The sequence below is a fragment of the Ramularia collo-cygni genome, assembly GCF_900074925.1.
Source record: "Ramularia collo-cygni strain URUG2 genome assembly, contig: RCC_scaffold01, whole genome shotgun sequence".
NCBI classification, from domain to species: Eukaryota; Fungi; Ascomycota; class Dothideomycetes; order Mycosphaerellales; family Mycosphaerellaceae; genus Ramularia; species Ramularia collo-cygni.
Window position 1 is genome coordinate 446,300 of NW_019716255.1, and position 20,188 is coordinate 466,487.

General features: G+C 51.7%; 10 protein-coding genes; 5 read left to right on the forward strand and 5 right to left on the reverse strand.

The window, feature by feature from the left end:
* Positions 1-756: 756 nt before the first annotated feature.
* RCC_00175 (related to polysaccharide deacetylase) lies at positions 757-1,998 on the reverse strand (the record flags this gene model as incomplete). XM_023765331.1 has 6 exons in its annotated part: positions 757-922; positions 988-1,096; positions 1,151-1,289; positions 1,348-1,379; positions 1,428-1,925; positions 1,986-1,998. The coding sequence occupies 6 exons, from the start codon at positions 1,996-1,998 to the stop codon at positions 757-759; spliced, it is 957 nt and encodes a 318-aa protein (XP_023621099.1).
* A 343-nt stretch (positions 1,999-2,341) lies between these two features.
* On the forward strand, positions 2,342-3,058 carry RCC_00176 (uncharacterized protein; the record flags this gene model as incomplete). The annotated part of the gene is made up of 1 exon (XM_023765332.1): positions 2,342-3,058. The coding sequence occupies one exon, from the start codon at positions 2,342-2,344 to the stop codon at positions 3,056-3,058; it is 717 nt and encodes a 238-aa protein (XP_023621100.1).
* Positions 3,059-3,363: 305 nt separating this feature from the next.
* Positions 3,364-3,982, reverse strand: RCC_00177 (uncharacterized protein; the record flags this gene model as incomplete). XM_023765333.1 has 4 exons in its annotated part: positions 3,364-3,450; positions 3,512-3,625; positions 3,674-3,698; positions 3,753-3,982. 4 exons carry the CDS (start codon positions 3,980-3,982, stop codon positions 3,364-3,366), a joined length of 456 nt encoding a protein of 151 aa, XP_023621101.1.
* A 399-nt stretch (positions 3,983-4,381) lies between these two features.
* Positions 4,382-7,589, forward strand: RCC_00178 (related to COPII coated vesicle component SEC24; the record flags this gene model as incomplete). XM_023765334.1 has 2 exons in its annotated part: positions 4,382-7,429; positions 7,497-7,589. 2 exons carry the CDS (start codon positions 4,382-4,384, stop codon positions 7,587-7,589), a joined length of 3,141 nt encoding a protein of 1,046 aa, XP_023621102.1.
* A 235-nt stretch (positions 7,590-7,824) lies between these two features.
* RCC_00179 (uncharacterized protein) lies at positions 7,825-8,839 on the reverse strand (the record flags this gene model as incomplete). XM_023765335.1 has 2 exons in its annotated part: positions 7,825-8,535; positions 8,588-8,839. 2 exons carry the CDS (start codon positions 8,837-8,839, stop codon positions 7,825-7,827), a joined length of 963 nt encoding a protein of 320 aa, XP_023621103.1.
* Positions 8,840-10,112: 1,273 nt separating this feature from the next.
* RCC_00180 (uncharacterized protein) lies at positions 10,113-10,305 on the forward strand (the record flags this gene model as incomplete). XM_023765336.1 has 2 exons in its annotated part: positions 10,113-10,160; positions 10,219-10,305. The coding sequence occupies 2 exons, from the start codon at positions 10,113-10,115 to the stop codon at positions 10,303-10,305; spliced, it is 135 nt and encodes a 44-aa protein (XP_023621104.1).
* A 712-nt stretch (positions 10,306-11,017) lies between these two features.
* Positions 11,018-13,280, reverse strand: RCC_00181 (related to DUF907 domain protein; the record flags this gene model as incomplete). XM_023765337.1 has 2 exons in its annotated part: positions 11,018-12,915; positions 12,971-13,280. The coding sequence occupies 2 exons, from the start codon at positions 13,278-13,280 to the stop codon at positions 11,018-11,020; spliced, it is 2,208 nt and encodes a 735-aa protein (XP_023621105.1).
* Positions 13,281-14,519: 1,239 nt separating this feature from the next.
* RCC_00182 (uncharacterized protein) lies at positions 14,520-15,510 on the forward strand (the record flags this gene model as incomplete). XM_023765338.1 has 2 exons in its annotated part: positions 14,520-14,631; positions 14,684-15,510. 2 exons carry the CDS (start codon positions 14,520-14,522, stop codon positions 15,508-15,510), a joined length of 939 nt encoding a protein of 312 aa, XP_023621106.1.
* A 1,358-nt stretch (positions 15,511-16,868) lies between these two features.
* Positions 16,869-17,201, forward strand: RCC_00183 (uncharacterized protein; the record flags this gene model as incomplete). XM_023765339.1 has 2 exons in its annotated part: positions 16,869-17,070; positions 17,131-17,201. The coding sequence occupies 2 exons, from the start codon at positions 16,869-16,871 to the stop codon at positions 17,199-17,201; spliced, it is 273 nt and encodes a 90-aa protein (XP_023621107.1).
* A 541-nt stretch (positions 17,202-17,742) lies between these two features.
* On the reverse strand, positions 17,743-19,857 carry RCC_00184 (uncharacterized protein; the record flags this gene model as incomplete). XM_023765340.1 has 3 exons in its annotated part: positions 17,743-18,539; positions 18,600-18,981; positions 19,036-19,857. 3 exons carry the CDS (start codon positions 19,855-19,857, stop codon positions 17,743-17,745), a joined length of 2,001 nt encoding a protein of 666 aa, XP_023621108.1.
* Positions 19,858-20,188: the final 331 nt, after the last annotated feature.

Genomic DNA, 20,188 nt, shown 5'->3' on the forward strand with positions numbered 1-20,188 from the left:
ACTGAAGCACGACCATTATGTCTTCGCATCACTTCACCAAGCAGCGATATCCATCTTCTACGATCCTTGATGTCAGCTCGAAGAATGGCCGGAAGAGAGCTGTCCACGCCCCATGCTCTCTATTGCTCCAACCGACATGAAAACGCGGACGAAAATAGTGGACGACCGATCTTTTGCTATTTTGCGGCCATATGGCTGAGAGAAGATCATTGTTGCGGTGCATGGACTTGTCATAAAACTTTCTGGAGCGAACCACAGACTGTGCATCCCTGCGATACCTTCTCGTGGGATCACAGGTCCGTCAACTTTCAAGCGAAGCACGTCTTTGCCAAGCGGACGGGAAAGTCTTTCGCTTTCTGTCGCGCGTTGCACATTTGGAAACTTGGTACACTTAGCGGATACTTACAAATTGGCAGCATCGATCCATATACACTGCCGTGCCCGATCAAGCCGATTGTTGTCAGGCCGAATGTCAACCTCCAAGCCTCCGAGCTCTTTTGTACATTACTACATAGGTACAAGACCTCATATTCTCACGTATTCCATCAGCCCTCCGTTACAAACGTTTTCGACGACGAGGTATTCTTCTTGAGCAGTGCGGTCAGCAGGAGAAGATCATTGATCTCATTCGACGAAGATCGAAGATCTAGTGTTACTGCCAATGCTTTGTACCCGACACCAACCCAAACTTCGACTACGCAAGCTCTTGTTGTGTCAGCTCTGTCGATCATGAGAACCAAATAGGACAGACACATTCTACTCCTTAATCTCTAGCTGCACATTGGGGTTCTCGAGAATGGCGCCGACTTTTGCAGGCATCATCGCCCCTTTGGGTGGAGTGCTCTTTGACTTGAAGTCATCACAGATCTGCTCCATGGTCACCCATTCGACGCCATCGTACTTGTTGATCTTTTCGATGATCCTGAGCAACGTTTAGCACGTTGTACTTTCGAGCTTTGTCAGTCGAGCGGGAACTACTGATCATACCTTTCTAGCATCATCAGCCCATGTGGATGACCGCATACATCTGGATGGACGGTGACCGGAAAGACGAAATCGTCATATTCACGATAGAAGAAATTGAATTGGTCCATCCCTAACTGAAGTGTCAGCAAGTCTAATCGGCACTTAGGGCTGCATGATTGCGTACACAATTCTTCAACATCTCTTGGATTGACCCATCCATGAGAGTTTGGAGCCTTCTTGATGAACATCATCGGTGGAAGGTCGTCGAGGTACCAAGACGCCGGAATCTCAACGAGGCCAGTCATCGGCCCCCCTTCAAGCGGCTAACATAAACAATCAGAGTATGCTCCACATAAGACCCTCACCTCGATTACGACAAACCTTCATCCAATGGTCGGGATGCTTCTTATAATCTGTCAACATCAGCTAGCTGTCTGAGATCCAACACAATTGCTCTTTACCGATAGGGACCCATTTATCACCGGTCCTTAGCCAATAACACTGGCAATCGTGATGAGAGAAACTATGATCATACTCCAACCCATACTTCAGCATCAATTCCGCGCCCTCCTGAGAGCTTTCCCACCAAGGAGCAACGATCCCCCTAGGTGGCTTCCCATGTTGGAAATCTTTGATCAGCTTGTAGCACTTATCCATGATAGCAGTCTGCTGTTCAAGCGTCATGGCGATGGGATTCTCGTGACTGTAACCGTGAAGTCCAATCTCATGGCCTTGGTCTGCAATCATGCGGCATTCTTCAGGGAAAGTCTCCAGACTGTGGCCCGGAATGAACCACGTTGTCTTGATGTTGTACTTTTCGAACATGGTGAGGAGCCTACGTACTCCGATGGTACCTGCGAAGAGACCTCGAGAGATGTCAGAGGTTGAGTCCTCTCCCCCGTACGAGCCCAGCCAGCCGGCCACGGCGTCAATGTCGACTGAGATGCAGCATTGGACCTCTAAGGTCACGTTGGTCAGATGCCGTTGGCAATCGGAGGTGAAGGTAGACCGATACTCACTCTTCTTGCCCATCTTGATAGAATATACTTTGCAATGAGCCTACTTGTGTGCCGAACTCTGTAAAGATAACGATGAATACCACGTCGTCCATGCGGGGTCATATATAGAGCTCTGGTTGATGACGTCTGCCGTCCGCCTAAACGTTGTGCCGTAGAAGGTCATCGTAGCATCGCGGGAGCAAGGATGTTGCCATCGTCGTCGCTTCAAGCACAACATAAGCTGGAGCAGATTTGTATGGAAAGGAAGGTTTCGAAAGAAGAGCGGACAGTGATCAACTTTGAGCTGCCAAGGTTACCTTACCAACTTACTCATCTCCCGCATCAACAACGACAACATCAACTTTGGACCAGCCAAGATGCCGCGATCCTTCTCAACACTTTGGCCATCGGATGTCTCTCCTCCTTCACCATCATGTGCCGAGAAAGTTCTCACCACTTACGAGCTCCTTGAGAACATCCTCATTCATCTCCCGATGCACAACATCTTCACCTGCCAACGAGTTTCACGACAATGGCAGTCGATTATCCAAAGATCAGTGAGACTACGCGAGGCAATGTTCCTCACCTCAAGTTCCACGCCGCTCAGACCAGAAGACACCGTCTATAATAGAACTGTCTTATGCTGCTGGAATCGAGGTCAGACTCTATACAGAGCCGAGGAAGCTCTCACATTCAATCCAGCAGCATCGGTCGGTGTAGCATTCTGTATTCCCCGTCAGTCATTRCTCAAGAAACCCTTTGGCGCGTTCCGCTTCCATTTACACCACTACCCACGATTGACAATCGAGGCTCTTCCGGAAATCGCACAGGGGGAGAGAGCATCATGGAAGGACATGTTTTTGACTGAACCTCCAGTCATTGCCATTGACTTCATGTTCAGAGGAGGGATGAGTCCGTTTGGACACTTGTTCGCTTTGTGGAATCCACACGGGATCAAGTTCGGAGATTTGATTGATTGGAGGTGGAAGATTGCGAACGAGATTGAAGAGAGCGGCAGGGAGGCAGTGGGAGAGATTGAGTGCAGTTTTCATGTGACTTGGCCTGGATTTGACCCGAGAGAGGAAGTCTGGTAGGCCTGGTCAGGGCAAAGTGACGGGATGCTTATGTGAGGATTGATCTACAGGAAAGGTGCAAACAGTCGCCTTGAGTAATGCGGAGCCGACTCGCACGATACGACGTTCGAATCGCGGCATGCGAGAGACCTACCAAGTAGGAGATGAACTCGTCAGACCACAACTAAGCACCCTCGGTGCCGAAGGATACTATGTACGAAAGTGCCTTGACGAGAGCCATGATGGTGGATGATGCTTCTTCGAGTGGCCTTTTCGTACATTGATTTGTTACAAACAGTTGGGTATTGTATGTGGGAGTTGGCTMATCAGGGGCCATTTTTCAGCCTCCTCGCATCGGCAAGGATATCCTCGCCGAATTCAAAGGTCTGCGTCTGAGCATAAGTCGCACCGACCTACATGTCAAAGAATGCTGTGTTAGTGAGAGTGAAGAAGATAGCATGATCAACGACGCACCATCTGGTCGAGCATGCCGGGCTGCTCATCAAGAATCAACATGGCTGCCATCATTGACCTGCTCTCGACATCACCCATGTTGGTGGCCGTTACTGGGAGCATATACAGGTAGCCCTTGGAGGATGTCAGTATGCATACTTCAAGGCAGTGAATAGAGCGTACCAGAGTCCTGCCGACAAAGTCCCACCTGTAGTACACGGTCAGTTGCTGTTGAGCGGTAAGGTTCTTGTGTCAGACGTACATGAAGTACACCTTATTCTTGGACGCAGCAGGCGTCATGTAAGTCTGTTGGAGGTTGGGAGCCATGGCACTGTGATGGGCAAGTTTGTCGAGGAGGGACTTGGAGGTTTCGGCGAAGAACCTCCAATTGGAAGAGGCATCGGATGGAACCGGGACGCTCGTGATGTTGGAGGTGAAGACCTCCCTGGTGGTGGTGTTTGGGTCCGATGGAGTGAAATTGAGGGAAGACATGATGGAGTATACTATACTGGTGGGAACGATGRGAGAGTGATGGCAATGTTGTAGGAGAGAAGATGGAGGTTTGAATATTTCCCTGCCTTTTTGTTCGCAACTGTCTGCTGTATGCTCGTTAGCATGACCTTCGTGAAGATTCCAGCGTTGCTAGAGGCCTGAAAGTCAATAACAATTGAGGACGCGACGTCTATAATGTGAGATGTTGTAGAGTCGTTGCTGGAAGTCTAGGGACTTTGTCGGGGAAGGTGCCCCACTTATATCTACATGGATCTTGGCCAAGTGGCATTGTGTATAAGCATCAGATGAATGTGGTTGGAGTTGTGCTTTTGAACAACACCATTCCTCTCGCTTTGTATCGCGGATCATGCGAATATGATGAGTGAGAACTGAGCCGCCATGAGCTTTTCGATGAGCGGTGTCAACGGATCACCTTTCGGAACTCCCACCAACGAACGACCTCGAGTGAAGCGGGACCAATCTTCTTTTCGTCCGCAAGTAGCCCCGTCTCCCGGAGGATATCAACAGGGAACCGCAACACCGCCTGAGAACGGTTACTTCCCACCCACTGGCAACATGAATCCGCAATACGGTCAGCCGCAGCCGCAGCAGTACCAAGGACAGTACCAGCAACAACAACCACAATATCAGGACCAAGGACAATATGCGGGCCAACAGGATGTTGCTGGCCTTACACAACAAATGGGACAAATGGGCGTGGATGGAGGAGTGGCGCAGCCAGCACGAAGGAAAAAGAAGGATAGACACGCTCACCACGAATTGGAGGCGCCAGTTGGCGGAGCGCAGAGCTTTGGGGCAGCCCCATCCGGACAGTACGTGAATGGGCAGGCACCACATATGCAGGGACAAGGATATTCAGGTCAGGCCTCAGATCCTGCGGCACCATGGCAGCAGACAACACAACCGTGGCAGTCGCAGCAACTTCCTCAGACTGCGGCGCAGATGCCACAGCAGGGAACGCCAATTAGTATGGGCACTGGTCAACAAGGAGCTGTAGCTGGAGGTCCGCAAGGACGAGTGAATCCCGAGCAGATTCCCAGTGTGCCGCTTAGTCGAGACATTGCGGCCGAGTACTACAAGACACACGTATATCCCACCATGGAGCAGCGCTTGCCTCCACCAGCCACAACTCCAATCGTCGCCTACGATCAGGGGAACGCTTCGCCGAAGCACGCACGTCTTACTCTGAACTGTATCCCGAACTCGCAGGAGCAGCTGTCCACCACTGGTCTACCACTCGGACTTGTCGTGCAGCCACTGGCAAAGCTTGCAGATGGAGAGGCACCAACTCCGGTTCTGGACTTTGGAGATGTTGGTCCACCTCGGTGCAGACGCTGCAGAGCGTACGTCAACCCGTTCATGGTCTTCTCCAACGGCGGCAACCGGATGACGTGCAATTTATGTGGCCACCCCAATGAAGTGTCGGCAGAGTACTTCGCTCCTACCGATCCTTCCGGGGCGCGAGTGGATCGCATGGATCGTCCTGAACTCATGCTGGGCTCTTGCGAGTTCTTGGTCCCCAAGGAGTATTGGTCGAAGGAGCCTGTTGGCATGCGCTATCTGTTCTTGATCGATGTCAGTGCTGAGAGTTGTACACGCGGGTTCTTGAAAGCTTTTTGCGATGGAGCTCTAGCCGCGCTATACGGAGAGAACGTTGACGTCGAGGAGAGCGAGGCGGGCGAAGATGGCGAGGCGCCTCCCAACCCAAGCAAAATTCCCCTGGGCGCAAAGGTCGGCTTCATGACATTTGATCGCGAAATCCATTTCTACAACGTCTCAGCCGGTGTTTCAGCACCGCAGCAGATGGTTATGCCCGACCTGGACGAGCCCTTTGCCCCAATCTCCAATGAGCACCTTTTCGTCGATGCCGCGGAAAGTAAAGCCAACATCACCACACTACTCCGCCAACTTCCGTCAATGTTTGAAAAGATCAGACACGCCGAACCAGCCTTGCTCCCATCGCTCACTGCTGCCCTGTCAGCTCTCAGCGAGACCGGCGGTAAGATTATGTGTAGTCTTGCCAGCCTACCAACTTTTGGTCCAGGCCGCCTCAGTGTTCGCGACAAAGGCGTCAACTCTGCTGGTGTCGATACTCCTGAACAGGAGAAGACTCTGCTCAAGACTGAGAATGTGAGTTTCAAGAAGGTGCAGTCTGATATGATAAAAGCAGGTGTTGGTGTTGACTTTTTCCTCACGTCTCCTGCTGGAGGCTATCTTGACATTGCCACCATCGGTTTAATCGCGGAAAAGACCGGCGGTGAGACGTTCTACTTCCCCAACTGGTCTTATCCACGAGACACTCTCAGACTCGAAAAGGAGATTAGCCATACAGTGCAGCGTGAACAAGGATTTGCCGCATTGATGAAGGTAAGATGCAGCAACGGCCTGCAAATTGCACATTACAGCGGCAACTTCACGCAGCACACATTTGGTGCGGATCTGGAGCTGGGCTCGATCACACAAGATAGCTCCATGGCCATCACTTTCAGCTACGATGGCAAGCTGGAGGTTCGCAATGACGCACACYTCCAGTCTGCTCTCCTCTATACCACAGCCTCCGGCCAGCGCAGGGTGAGATGTACAAACATGGTTGCGACGGTAACCGAGAATGCTCGAGAAAGCATGCGGTTCGTCGATCAGGATGCCGTCCTTGCGGTCCTCGCCAAAGAGTCCGCGTCGAGGGTTCCAGACAAGTCATTGCAAGAAGTACGTCAAGCACTCCAGGACAAAGCGACAGACATCCTGGCTGGCTACCGCAAGCATCACTCCGGCTCGCATCCGCCCGGGCAGCTTGTCATGCCCGAGAACCTCAAAGAGTTTGCAATGTATGTGCTCGGTCTTGTCAAGTCACGCGCTCTGAAAGGTGGCAAAGAGCCTAGCGATCGTCGGATACAAGAGCTGCGCCAGCTTAAAGGCATGTCTCCTGGTGAGCTCAGTTTATACCTCTACCCTCGAATTCTGGCCCTACACAACCTCGACCCGAGCGAAGGCTTTGCCGACGAGAATGGCCACCTCAAAATGCCACAAGCAGTCCGTGCAAGTTTTGCCAGTATTGAGGAGGGTGCTGCATTTCTTGTCGATAATGGACAAATGCTCATCCTTTGGCTGCACGCTCAGGTCAGTCCTAATCTCCTCGAGGATATGTTTGGCCCAGGCTTCGACTCATTAGATAAACTGGACCCGAATCTGAATTCACTTCCCGTGCTGGAGACACATCTGAATGCCCAGGTCAGGAATATCATGCTCGCGCTTGAAAGTGGCGCTGGAATGGGTCGTGGTTCGAAGGGTTTGGCGATACAGCTTGCAAGGCAAGGCTTGGACGGAGCAGAATTTGAGTTTGCACGACTTCTGTACGAGGACCGCAATGGAGAGGCGAGCAGTTATGTTGACTGGTTGGTTTTATTGCATCGCGGCGTGGGAAGCGAGGTGAGTTCAACACAATCAATCTATGGGTATGAGATGCGTCCTATTTACTGACTGACAATCATCGCAGTTGAGCGGGCAACGTTCGAAAGGAGGCGGCGAAAGCAAGGGAATAGGCGAGACCATTTCTAATCTCGCGAGCAATGTTCCTTCTTGGAGTTGATCGTCAGACTTGAGTCCTGAGGACTACTTCTGGTCGTGGTTGAAAGCGATGGACGTGTTGAGAAAAACCGGTTGTTCGCGCAGACTCCACGGCCTCTTCCCTGCGCAGATCTTGGTTCGGTGGGTCGGAGTGATGTGTGAATGGCATAGCCTGTTGTTATGGACGGAGCGAGGCGCTGCAACCCGGATTTAACGACTATACAGAGCATCAAAAAGCGATTTGCAAACGTCAAACGTCAGAAAGCATTCAATCCGTACTCTACATCGAAAACCTCGCCCTCGGAAAAGAAATCGACGAGGAGAAAGTTCGGACGGCGGTCGTAGAGCTGCCTGCATCTGACAGCGTGTTCTCCCAGCTCTCCTGTGTGGAATCCTGCTGCATTCGTGATGTTTGCGAACGTGGCATTCGGGTATCGAAAGCCGAGGAATTGAGCGTATAGGAAGTGGTTTACGAGACTCAAACGATCAGGGATGAAGTCTCTCACCCACCACGGCCGCGATGGTTGACAACTATATTGGTCAGGAGAATCGATCGTGAATTCAGTCTCGAACATATAGTTGAACTCTGGCAGCAGGAACGGGACTTGGTTTTGGTCCGCGCCTTGCGATAGGAAAGTCACCACTCTTTGGTGCGCGGCCACCATTTCTGAAATTATTGGCCAATCGGATGTTCGCATGTTGCCATAGCGCTTGTTCGCGGGAGGGACGTATGACAGTAGATCTAGTCCTGTCTCGTAGTAGGCCTTCACCCATCGTTCGATGGGGACGCCTGTATTGACGAAAAGTAGGGTGACCACTTCGTGAGGATTGGCGTCTAAGAAGACCTTGACGGTCTGAAGGAATTCTTGAAKGCTACCCCCATCCATGAGGGCACAATTGAAGTGGCAGATGCGTATATCGGAAGAGCCATTGGGATCTGCATGGCCTTGGCCTTGCAGGAGTCTGATCTATTGAATCCGTCAACGTTGTATGCTTTGCATTGACATTGCTATCACGTACGCCAGAATTGAGCTGTGTTGAAATGTTATAGTATTGATTTCCGGACAAAGAATAGCCATTCTCTTCAGTCCTCAAGGCAGCGGCATCGTGCGTACCGATGAAAGTCTGCTCGGAGTATCGCTGGTTGTACAACGCTGGAACCGGCCTGCGGGAGCCTGGCTTCTTGGGATTAGGCCCGTCGTACTTGATGCGAGCATGACAGGCTGTAAGTAGAAGTATAAGAGGAATGAGAAGTGTGGTCGACAAGCCCATCGCTCAAAGTCTTTAGATGGTGGATGGTACCTGGCCAGAGCCACTGAATGTCGTCGACTACTGAGTCCACAAATACTTAAGCCACACCATGTCCACACGCCGTTTTAGCTCGCGTTCAGGAGGACTTTTTTCTTGTATAGATAGACTATGCATAGCAAGTTCAAGCCTCTTGTGCAGAAATAGATGGCCAAGGTCATGAGTGGTGCACTAGGTGCTCTAGACTTACGATCGTGATGGAGATGTGTAAGAAGATACACGAATTGATCTGATTTGACACGGATTGAGCTGTGTGGCTTTGTGGCCAAGTGCTCTCCTCACTCTTTCAGCCGCGGCTCTCGTTGATATCGACAATGTCTTTGTATCTCAACCGCATCGTCACACCACACCACCATTGCATGAAGGCAGTGTTCATCATCTAAGTTACAAGCATCTCACAAAGAGTTTTCGACCCCTTATCGGCAAGCGATGGGCGAATGCGAGTAGTTGCTGCCACCATGCAGCTCCGATCGCGATAGCTTTCTAGTGGTCCCAAAACGCAGCCACCTCGTATGACCTACATGGCCTACGTTCCTTGCAGACAGGTCCACCGCGAACCTAATTAAACCCTAGATGTACGAACTCCATGGTTGAGGTGATGTACGGAAAGCAAGCTGTTGCAGCCCGAGCTTCATGGGCTTGCACACGACACACATGCTGACGGCCCTGTCTGGTACTGCTGACGATGTTTCTTTCATCACTATCAATATCACTACTCCGCCAGTCGCTTCATTCTCAGTTCTTGACTCTCGTTACCATTCCAAATGTTCATCCAGTACAGCAGCATGGACYATTCCGAGATCCTCTGCCTACAGCTCATAACCGACCTTGCCCAAAGTCTCGACCATCACTGTACTCTCTGCTCCTTCTTCCACGAGTCACTCGACAACTGCGCACATGGAGGAGAAAATCCTACAGCAAAATATGTCGAGCGAGCAACAACTCCAAATTCCGACATCTCCACCTGCACATTTCACACAGCGCGAACATCCTCTACACCGGCATCATGTAGCTCTACTACAAGCACTATCACACCTTCGACAACAACCACGACACAATCAACGCCAAAGCTACAACGGCAATCCTTACGACGGACATCTTCACCTACGCACTGCTCTTTGCGAGAACTCCATCTCCAACAAGCCGCTTCCAATCTTCGCCAGAAACATTCCGAGGAAGCATTGCAACGAGTCTATGAGTCGCAGGTCATGGAGTATCTCAGTTCGAGTTCAGATTTATGAGTGATTGGAGTGTAGCGAGGCGAAGCTCGATATCACTCCCCGCGGTACGTCCTCCACACGAAATGCGACCTGTCCCACACCTACTGAACGCAAACGAGAAAGGCCACGGTAATCAGTCGTCCTGCCCAAAAAGCCTGCGTCGACAAGAGCTGTCTACCCCGAAAATGTTTCCTGGACACGACCATATGAAGCGCATGTGAATACGAACCTTTTTCTTAAAAAATCGATGGCACGAATCACTGACGCATCGTATTGCTGGCGATATTAATAGCATCAACATCACGAGTCTACGATCAAAAAATGTATACCTAACTACCTTATTCCCTTAGGCGCGCATCAAAAGCAGCCGCTGGCGAACACATTCTTCTACTTCTTCGTTTCGCCTGCCCAAAAATAGAGCATCACACTATTGATTTATATTGATCTGCATGTAGAGATAGATGCAGCTCTCGTCCCTACCTACAATTGGTCTTTCGCGGATAGATTGGCTCTATGCGACTCGAACTTCGGTGGCTCTGCCACGTAGAGACAGATCAGCTGGGAATGCCTGCGTCTGCGTCTACACACTGCTCGATGAAAAGCCAGACAAGGCGTTAAATCCAGTAGACATCTCGCACATGACTCTCTGCAGTCCATCGAAGCAGCATTCTATCCCAATCCAAGGTCAACCAAATCGCAGAATGGGAATCAAGTCGAAACTGGAGGAAATGCCTACGGCTGTAGTTCTATGCTGTAGTTGAATTCTATCGGCAATCATGGCCCATTCCTGAATTACACAAGATATATACAAAAGCTTTCGGCCGTTATGAAAGGCTCTCCTTCGAGCAGTCTAGACTATGCACAGATCGCAATAATGAAAATGCTATAACAAACCGCTGTCGTTTTTGCCTGCTGGCTTTCATCACAATCCCCGCCCAAAGTTCAGCTCAGGAAGTCTTGGTTCTCGTGACTGGACGGAAGGACTACGACTGTGGTCCCGGTAGCCCATTGGCACGGCCCTCGACATGAGGTGCTCGTCGTCTCGATCCATGAATCGGGATGTGGGAGATGCAGGTCTTGGAGCTGGAACGGGGTCATAACGACCACGCTTGTCGGCGGGTCCGAATGGCGATCCTGATACAATGGGCGCCTTGTACACAGACGGGTCGTAGCTGGTTTGTGTCATGTCGCCCATCAGCAGGCTGTTCCTCGCGTGGAGTGGAGTGAGATTGTCCAGATCACGCTCAAGCGCGCGCTTCTCGGCCTCCTTTCTCTTCTTGCGATGTGGGTTTTCCTTGATACAGGTGATGAGAGCGTTGACCGCAATCAGAATCGCAAGCAGACCGGTCATGACTGCTTGTACGACAATGAGTACAACGCCAGTCACGGTTGTGGTCGTCTGGGAAAAGCCGAGCTCTTCTACAAAGACCAGCACGCAAACGACCGAGAGGACGCGCACTGCCTGGACTGTGATGTTGATCCACTGGCTTGATCGGCGCGCGAAAGGACGTGTCCAGCAGAGGAAGATGAGCATGATGACCTCCACAGACAACTGTCCGATGGTCTGGACCAACCCATGTCCATTTGCGCCAGCGATGATAGCTCCTCGGACAAACATGTAAAGAATGACAGGTACGAAGATCCACCAGTACGTCTTCTTGTAGTTGTCGTAGAAGAGCGAGTACTTGACCCAGGTTTCCTTGTCCTCGTAGAGTTGATCCGCGCCGCCTTCGCGCTTCTTGGCTTCGGAAGCTTTCGCAAAGATCTTGTAGGTGAATCCCAGCAATAGCAGAGTGAAGAGCGCCCATGTAACCCCAGCAAGGACCTTTGCAGCCCATGAATCACCATCCACGAATTGGTACACACACCACATGGTCCAAACCCCGTATAGAAGGAGAATCAAATTCGTGATAGCCTTCGCCATACGCCACCAGTATCGCTTGCGCCAGGACTGCAGCGATTTGGGCAACTGGCCGAACTGCGCCCATCCTTCCAGGATGAGTTTGAAGAGAAGGATGAGTACGACAATAGAGGCAACCACAATCGCCCACACGAGGAGAATCGTCATAAAAGTGTTGGAAGAAGGAATCGAGAGTTGCTCCACATAAGCCTGGATGCCTTTCACAAGGACTTTTTCTTTGCTGTCTTCGGGTTCGGCCGGTGCAGTCGTGTTGGTAGTTGAATCGCCGCCACCAACATTGGTAGTTTCGCCGTCCACACTGATCGTTGTCTGACGTGCCCATATCAAGAGCGTGTCCAGGGCGCGCTTCGTCGGGCTCTGTTTGGTGTTGTCATTGAATTCCAGGGTGGCGTTGTTCTTCAAGAACTCGTAGCTGTTGTTGGTGGTGTTACCGCCAGTGGAAGAGCGGAAGTTGTCGATGGCGGTCTGCATGGATCCCCAGGGCACGAGACCGGTGGAAAAGGCAAAGTTCGTCGTAAACTTCTGGTAGACCTTGGGATATTGTACGCTGAGCATTCCATTCATGGCCATTCCTTGGAACCAGCCAATGACGTCCGTGAACGAGGGCGACGGGGTGGATGCACCGGGTGCGCCTCCTACTGCCAGAGCAGAAACAGCCGAGAACGCTAGCGCAACTCCCGCGACTCCCACAGCGGCGTACGACACAGCGGGGACGTTGATTGTTTTGCCATTGCCGACCTCTGATTGAATGCACGCAATGTTCTCTCCCGCCGAGCTCTTTACCTGTAGCTTTACCACGCCGTCAAGGTCCGGAATGTTGAAAGCGATCGAGGGTATCTGGCTGGCGTATTCTTCGGGGATGACCTGGGTGCCTTGGGCACTAAAGCTTTGCGCGGGCACTACACCACTCAGTCAGCAAGCAATCACGAAAATGTGTACCGGCGAAGAGCATACCAGGGCACATCTGGTCCATGTCCAGATCGCAAGGATCAAAGTCCCTTGTGTATACCTCCTTGCCATAGGCAGTCACAGTGAGGTCGAGAGTCACATTCTGGCTTTCCGTGCTGCTGCCTGCTACATCAAATGTGATTTTCCGTGTGGTGCGGTCATATGTTGCTTCCAGCTTGTCGACTTTGATGGAGGGACTCGTGGAGCATAGCGAAAAGCCGTTCGTGGTGAGGATGTCACCAGCCAGTGTCGCGGCGGGTAGTAGGCTCACGAGTAGCAGAGCTGWGTATTGACCGAAGCATGTGAGTGACCGCATGGTCGTGGGTCGCAGGGAAAGTTCCCTGGCCTACTGGCAGAAGTCCTGGTGTTCCCTAAGAAATGTCCAAAACTTTCCTCCTGAGTAATGGTATTGTGTTCGTTTCAAATGCAGGAGGGCAGGTCGTCGACGTTGGATTCTCGAGATCCTGTGAAATGGCCGTCGGTTCGATGCGTGTCGCGTGTCGAGTGTTCTAGAAGTGGTCCGCTGTCGTGTCGGTCAAGATTGAAGATGGGATGCCCCTGTTGGATCCGTAACGGATGAAATCTTGCACAGAGTTCTGGGGGCAAAAACGAGTGTGATGAAAAACGGGAAGCGGGAGAATGTGCTGCGTGACCCAAGCAATAGACAATGAATCAACAAATGCAACGCCGTGTGAATGGGGATGGTGGTGAAGGTGGGAAGTGGGACAAGTTGCTGGACTTGGAGGCGTGGATTTGCTGCAGAAGGGTGCTTGTCTCCCGAGCTAAAGCGATCTACGCTCCCCCCTTCATTGGCTGGGTTTTTGACGGCGTTCATTCCATCTTTTCTTAGACTTGCTCGTCCCGAGAGCCGCAGCTTCGCGCAGACCTGGGGTTGTCGAAACATATGAAAATCACGTTCGCTCGCTCCAAGCGCTTTCTTGGAGCAAATCGCCTGAAGGGGATGTGGTGGTGGTGGTCTAGCTCTCTGACTCGTTGTGCAGCTCTATAGCCGCCGAGCCTTGTGGACCTGCCGTGGCCATGCCGCCATGGCTCCTGTCAGCGACTGGAGCACGCGCGCACCGTTGGCGACAGGTCAAAGGAGCATCGTTTCGTTTCGGATTACGACTGGTGGCGCAGTCCACGCACGCAAGCGGACGTCTCCGAAGCTCTGCTGAGAACGGTGATCGGGATTGGGGATGCGTCAGCCATCTCAGAGGAGCGGTCTTCTTGTATTGTACTCGACATTCTCGTGCCGCGTAAAATGTCACATCTCTCGTGTGCAAGCAAGCCTTCTGGCTCGACAGCAGAGACAGCAGCGCAGTCATGTTCGTTGCTGATGTGAGACCTCGCACGAGGCTTGGCGATCTACACTCAATCGCCCGCACACCGGCCGCCGCAAGTGCTACCTCCATTTGTCCCGAGCCTGGGGGAACTATCCGGGCGTCTCAACAATATCAAAATTGCCTCCTGAACAGTAGCAAATTGTCGCGAGAACAATCAAGATAAGACAGACGTAGAGCAGTTGCAGGTAGACTAGACTGGAAGGACCAGCAAGATGCATAGGTTATTGGCTATTGCCGACATTCACCTGTCCTTCAAGACTAACAAGGACGAGTGGGCCAAGCTTGCGCATAACAAAGATGATGGCCTGATATTGGCTGGTGACGGTAAGCTCTGCCAGGTCGATTTCGCGACGAAAAAGCTAATGGTACCTCCCAGTCGGCGAGACACTTGACCATGTAATTGAAGCTTTCAAGAGAGCTACTCGGCGTTTCAAGCATGTCTTTTGGGTACCTGGAAATCACGAGCTATACACATCAAATGGAGCCAATATCAGCGAAGAAGAGAAGGCTTTGAGGGGTGAAGCAAAGTACAAGGCTTGCATCAAGATCGCCCGCCATTATGGTGTACTAACTCCCGAGGACGATTACATGACCTGGAAATATACGGATGCGGAGGGTAAAGAGTCATCGGCGCTGATATGTCCTATATTCACTCTCTACGACTACAGCTTCCGTCCTGCGCATGTCTCTCGCGAGGCAGCATTAGCGTGGGCGCTGGAGGAGGGTATCCAAGCGACAGACGAGAATTTACTCCATCCGGATCCATACTCCACTCGTGATGCATGGTGCACGCGGCTAGTCTCAGAAGCAGAGGGAAAGCTCAAAAAGGCGGCGGAGACAGGTCTGCCGCTTGTCATCATCAACCACTGGCCGCTGAGGGAAGATTTGGTTTGGATCCCACGAGTGCCTCGCTTTAGTCTCTGGTGCGGCACTAAAGAGACTCACGATTGGCACACGCGGTTCAACGCGAAGGTAGTCGTGACTGGGCACCTTCATGTACGAAGAACCGACTGGATTGATGGAGTGCGTTTCGAGGAGGTCAGTCTTGGTTATCCTCGACAGTGGCAGACCTACAAAGACAACGGAAACGACATAAATACGATGCTGAGGGAGATCCTTCCTGGACCACCAACTCCAGAGCCGGGAAAGGAGCCCAGGACGGAAATGAGGCGATTCGGCCTGGGGCCCACAAGCACTGCATGATTCTGGGTCTCTGCCGGTAAGAGACCGCGCATGTAACTCTGGGAGCAGTAAGAATCATATGAACAAGAAGCATGTCGATCCGTTGAAGCAATCAAGATTGCGGTGCCTTGAGAAGATGAAGAACGGATCTCCAATTCTACATATCTTTAATGGCAAGGGATTGTCAGACTCCGTGAACCGTCGCTGGAGCGGCATGGACTTCTTGCCGTTCCCGTGCCTCTCCGCGATAGAGCTGGACAACTATCGCGACGACCCACATTAAGTCGTTCACCCTTGAAGTCATTACGACTGTGATTGTGCTCGTAGCATTGTTCGCAAATCAAACGACGCCTTTGAGGGATCTAGGACCGAAACGTGAGACCTTTGGCATCGAGCCCAGCAAGCATTTGCTAAGCCACACTCWGTTGCTGCCAAATTTTTTGATCAAAGTCAATGCCTGCTATCCGCGCCGAGACGGCCAATGTACTGCACGACTGTTGGTGCGCTGTTTCCGAATCTTCAAATCCGATGTCCCAGGAATCAAGCCTGGCTCGAACTTGAAAGGCCAACGCGAGTAAGCCTTCTTTGTTGTCGGTATCTTGCCATGATACTCGGCCTTTGTACAGGCCTCCGTGAGCCACCTGTATCTCTTGCGAAAAGCCAGCGCCGCCGCCAGCAGTATGAAACAGTTCGTCATTGGCAAAGTGGCTGATACAACCTGGCTGTAGCCACAAGGTCCTCGCTACCTCACCCAAGACTGGGTGATTTGCCGTGGCACCTAGCTTCTCAATATCCCTTCCTCGAGACGTGTTTTGAGATGCGAAAATTGCTGCTTCGCGAAAGTGTTTTGTGTCTTCGCACAGAGCACCCGGCTGGCGAGATGCAGAGTCTTCAGCGCACCAGTATCATCGAGGAGTTCGCGTCTACCCTCCCACGTCTCGATGGGATGAGTGTGAAGCTTGACACATCCATATTTCCAGGCTGCTGCATGTAACCCTGAGCGGGTAAAGGTGACGGGATGTTTGGTGACTACCTTCGAGTTTTGAAGCTGGCGCCTACAGCCGAATGCGGCAGGAGCGCGATCATATGGGAAGGAAAAGGTAAAGCAAGGCAACGACATCCTCAAAGATCCAGTTGACTTTGCTTCGAAAGCAGTTTGTTTCTACAAGCCTCGCAATCAACCAAATTTCCATTCGATAAGCCAGGTATGCTTTTGCTGTTTGCTGCTAGCCGCACGAAAAAGTGACTCAATTCAGGTAGTGTACGTGTCAAGATGGCATCTTTTCCGTGGTCAGTACCACAGAAACCCGAGAAACATCTTACTTCCAAGCCACTGTTTCGAGTCAATACATTCAGAGTTTGCAAGAGTACTGCATATCATGTCGACTCAAACTACCCACCATGTATCTTCTACCGACACGGGTCTTCTCCTGCAATTTCTTGGAATTCTGAGCATCTTGTTTGCCATCATAACGATCTTTGACCCGCAATGGTGGCTACTGGCCACCCTGCCACTGACACTCATCGGACTGACACTCCTGCTTCTTCCACGTAGACCRGGGTTCCAGAAGCTCATAGAAGGTAGGTAGGCTTCCGCTCTGCATTGGTCCTCGAGACGTGAGGATACTAATGACTACGTAGCCCTTGACCCAGCATACCGAAGAAGGCTGTGCGTTCGGGACCCAATCGGCGGGAAAGGAAATCGGAGATGAAGGCAGAGCGACAGAAAGAGAAGAAAGCTGCCAGAGAATTGAGCTTGGTTCCGAGATTCAAGGGACGACCTTCCGATGCGCAGATCGAGCTTATCAAGAAGGAGCAAGAACGGCGTCAGAAGGGTGCGCAGCCGATAACACAGTCAGGTACTTGACGAGCTGAGACGTCGCTCTAGAGGCAAACTTCTTCTTGCGCGGCAGATGCACACCAGCCGGTTCAGGGTGCTTCGATGGGACATGGATGGATGTTGATGACCATGAGTTTTCGATCGTCCTGCCAGGCAAGTTCGAATAGCTTTCCATCATCTACTTATTTCCAAAGCTTCCGTGGTCTTCGCAAGAGGGAATACCTTGCGTACGAAGTCACCAAGGACTGGGTCGATGAGTGAGGTGAGGTGAGGTRGCTTTCGCGAGGATTTCAATTCACCCTTCGATCCGCCGAACAACATCTATCGGTGGTTCCTAGAGGCCGGAGTAAGTGAACGACTAAAGAGTCCTMGTGGGAGCATTATCGAACTAGCCCGACATCAGCTCGCATCACTTAACGTCCAATGATGACTCCACTATTCGCATCCTTGTTCCCCGAGATCTCCTCGAAATCAGCTCCCTTCCCATCACTGATGAAGGCATCCATCTCTTTCTTCCCACACCGTCCAACATACTGACACGGCTTCGATCGCTGGAAGAGATTCTCGGTACAGCAGCTGGATGCCCATAGTTCCGTTACGAGCACAAAGACAATCAGGGCGGTTACTACTCCGATCAATTCCAATGAGTTCAGGCCATGAGCGAGCGGAAGGCAGATGAGGACGWTGGTAACACAGAAACGAGCCAACAGTCGCCAGCGTTTCTTTAATCGAAGTCCAGGAGCCTCTTTGTGAACGTGAGACAGGGCAATAACTCCCATCAGAGCCAATGCAACCCCCAGTCCAACGCAGTAGAACCAACGGATACCTTGTGTGATCTCTTCCGTGCTGCGTTCCTCATACTCTGTAGTGAGGCCTTCCAGATGCGAATTCGCAGTATCGTGCGCGACAACGAGTCTCGAAAGCGCGGCACCAGCTAGGATGAATGCCATAATGAACGGGAGGTGCGCCATGCCCCAGATGAAAGCGCTCAACTTGTGCCTACGGATAGCGTGGGCAGCGAGGTTGGCTCCATCGATCTCGAAGTATATCCAGTTGTAGCAGAAAGCCTGGATGAGACCCAAGGCTGCTTTGCCGAAGAAGTCATCAATGCCATTTACGGTGCTCTGGTAGAGGATTGCGACCACCGTGTACCCGAAGACCAGGGCGACGAAGGCGTTCATGCGTTCGGTGCGGTGCTCGATATTAATCGCTGTTGAGAGTTGGCCGTCAGCATCCCATCGTCAAGTATTTTGGGCTTTTGGTAACCTACCAGGCCAAATCTCGAACACCCTTTCTAGTACCCGCTTCACAGGCTGAGAAATCATCATCAGCACCACGTAGAAGGAATGTCCGGCGACATCAACAAAGAGGGCAATCCAGATCAATGCGAGCTGATTYGGCCATTCGACATGGATACTGCCTATCCAAAGTGCGGCACCGACCAGAGCTACGCATGTGTGATAGATCAAAATTGACCTCATCATCGGGATCAAGATGGCACACCCAGCCAGATATGTGGCCATGTATAAGCGTGCCGCCAGATAGAATCCAATGAGCGTTGGGTAAGTGGTCTCGAAGGCTTCGTTGATGTTGACTGTGAAGCCAAAGAGGCAGACGAGGAGGAAGATGATACTTAGGCGTTGGAAGATGTCCTGCGCACATCAGTCAGTACACACTGCACTCGCGGAGATCTGCATGCCGCTCACATCGGTCTCGAACCAAGAGATGACAAGCACCATGTCGGTCCAGATATTCCAGGATAGCGTGAAGGTGATGATGAAGTGAAGCAATGTGGTTCCCGTAGCGTCTTCACTCGCTGCATCACCAATGATGGCGATGATTCCAACATAAAGCAAGTCCACAAAGAGCTCGAACGACTGAACTTCCTCACTTCCGCTAGCGCGCCAAAGTATGCCTTTGTGGAAGTACTGGCGCACAACGGGATACTTGAACAGCTTGAGAGGCGTGGCGAATCCTCGCTCAGCTTCGCTCTGTAATTTCTCATTCGAACTGTTCGACCTTGGAGTAGCGGTCCCAGAGATTGGGTTCTCATCATCATAAGTTCTGATTCGAGCATCGTAGCCATACTTGGAGAAGTGGGCGTCCAGACTCACGCCCTGTGTGGTAACACGCTCGAGTTCACTTGATAGTGCATCGAGCTCTGCGTGAACGCTGGCAAATTGAGAGTAGACGTCTCCATGCTGTTCCTTGAAGCTCGTCAGACGGGTCTCATGGTGCGTCTGAGCTTGACGAATGGCCTCGAGATGGTCCGCTGTCCCGGACAGGAAAATGTCAAACTCATGTTCTTTGTGAACACTGGAAAGCTTCTTTCGCAACTGTAGAATCTCTTCTGGGGAGGACGCGATGTGGATACGTCGCCCATCAGGATGCAGGAAGTGACGGACACGTTCTCGTGTTCGAGCGACGTAGTGGTGGTGCTTCTGCTCTCCTAGCGACCCATTGTCCTGCTCGGCGAAGCTTAACCCATTGACCTTTTCTGGATCCGCCGAGTTCACGTTGGCCGCCATCGGTCTTGATTGCATCCAGCAGCGGCTGGATGTCTTATTGAGAGCAGACGGTCAAAGATCTCGAGCCATCCCTCGGTCTAGATTATCAGGTGGAGGCTGACTGTGTTCATCCTACGATCGATATAGCAATGATTTGCGGCGCCTTACCTGCGGCCTGATTGGTTGTGCATTGAGCCAGGCGGGAAGCCATGTTTGTAATCAATGTTCATGCTGCGGCTTACAATAGATTGTGTGAGGGGAAACAGATGGGTGAGGATAGTTGAGCTGAAGAGAGCAGCGTAGGCCGTCAGATCCAGCCCGGGTCTGACTATGCCGCAGAGGGGATTGTAGT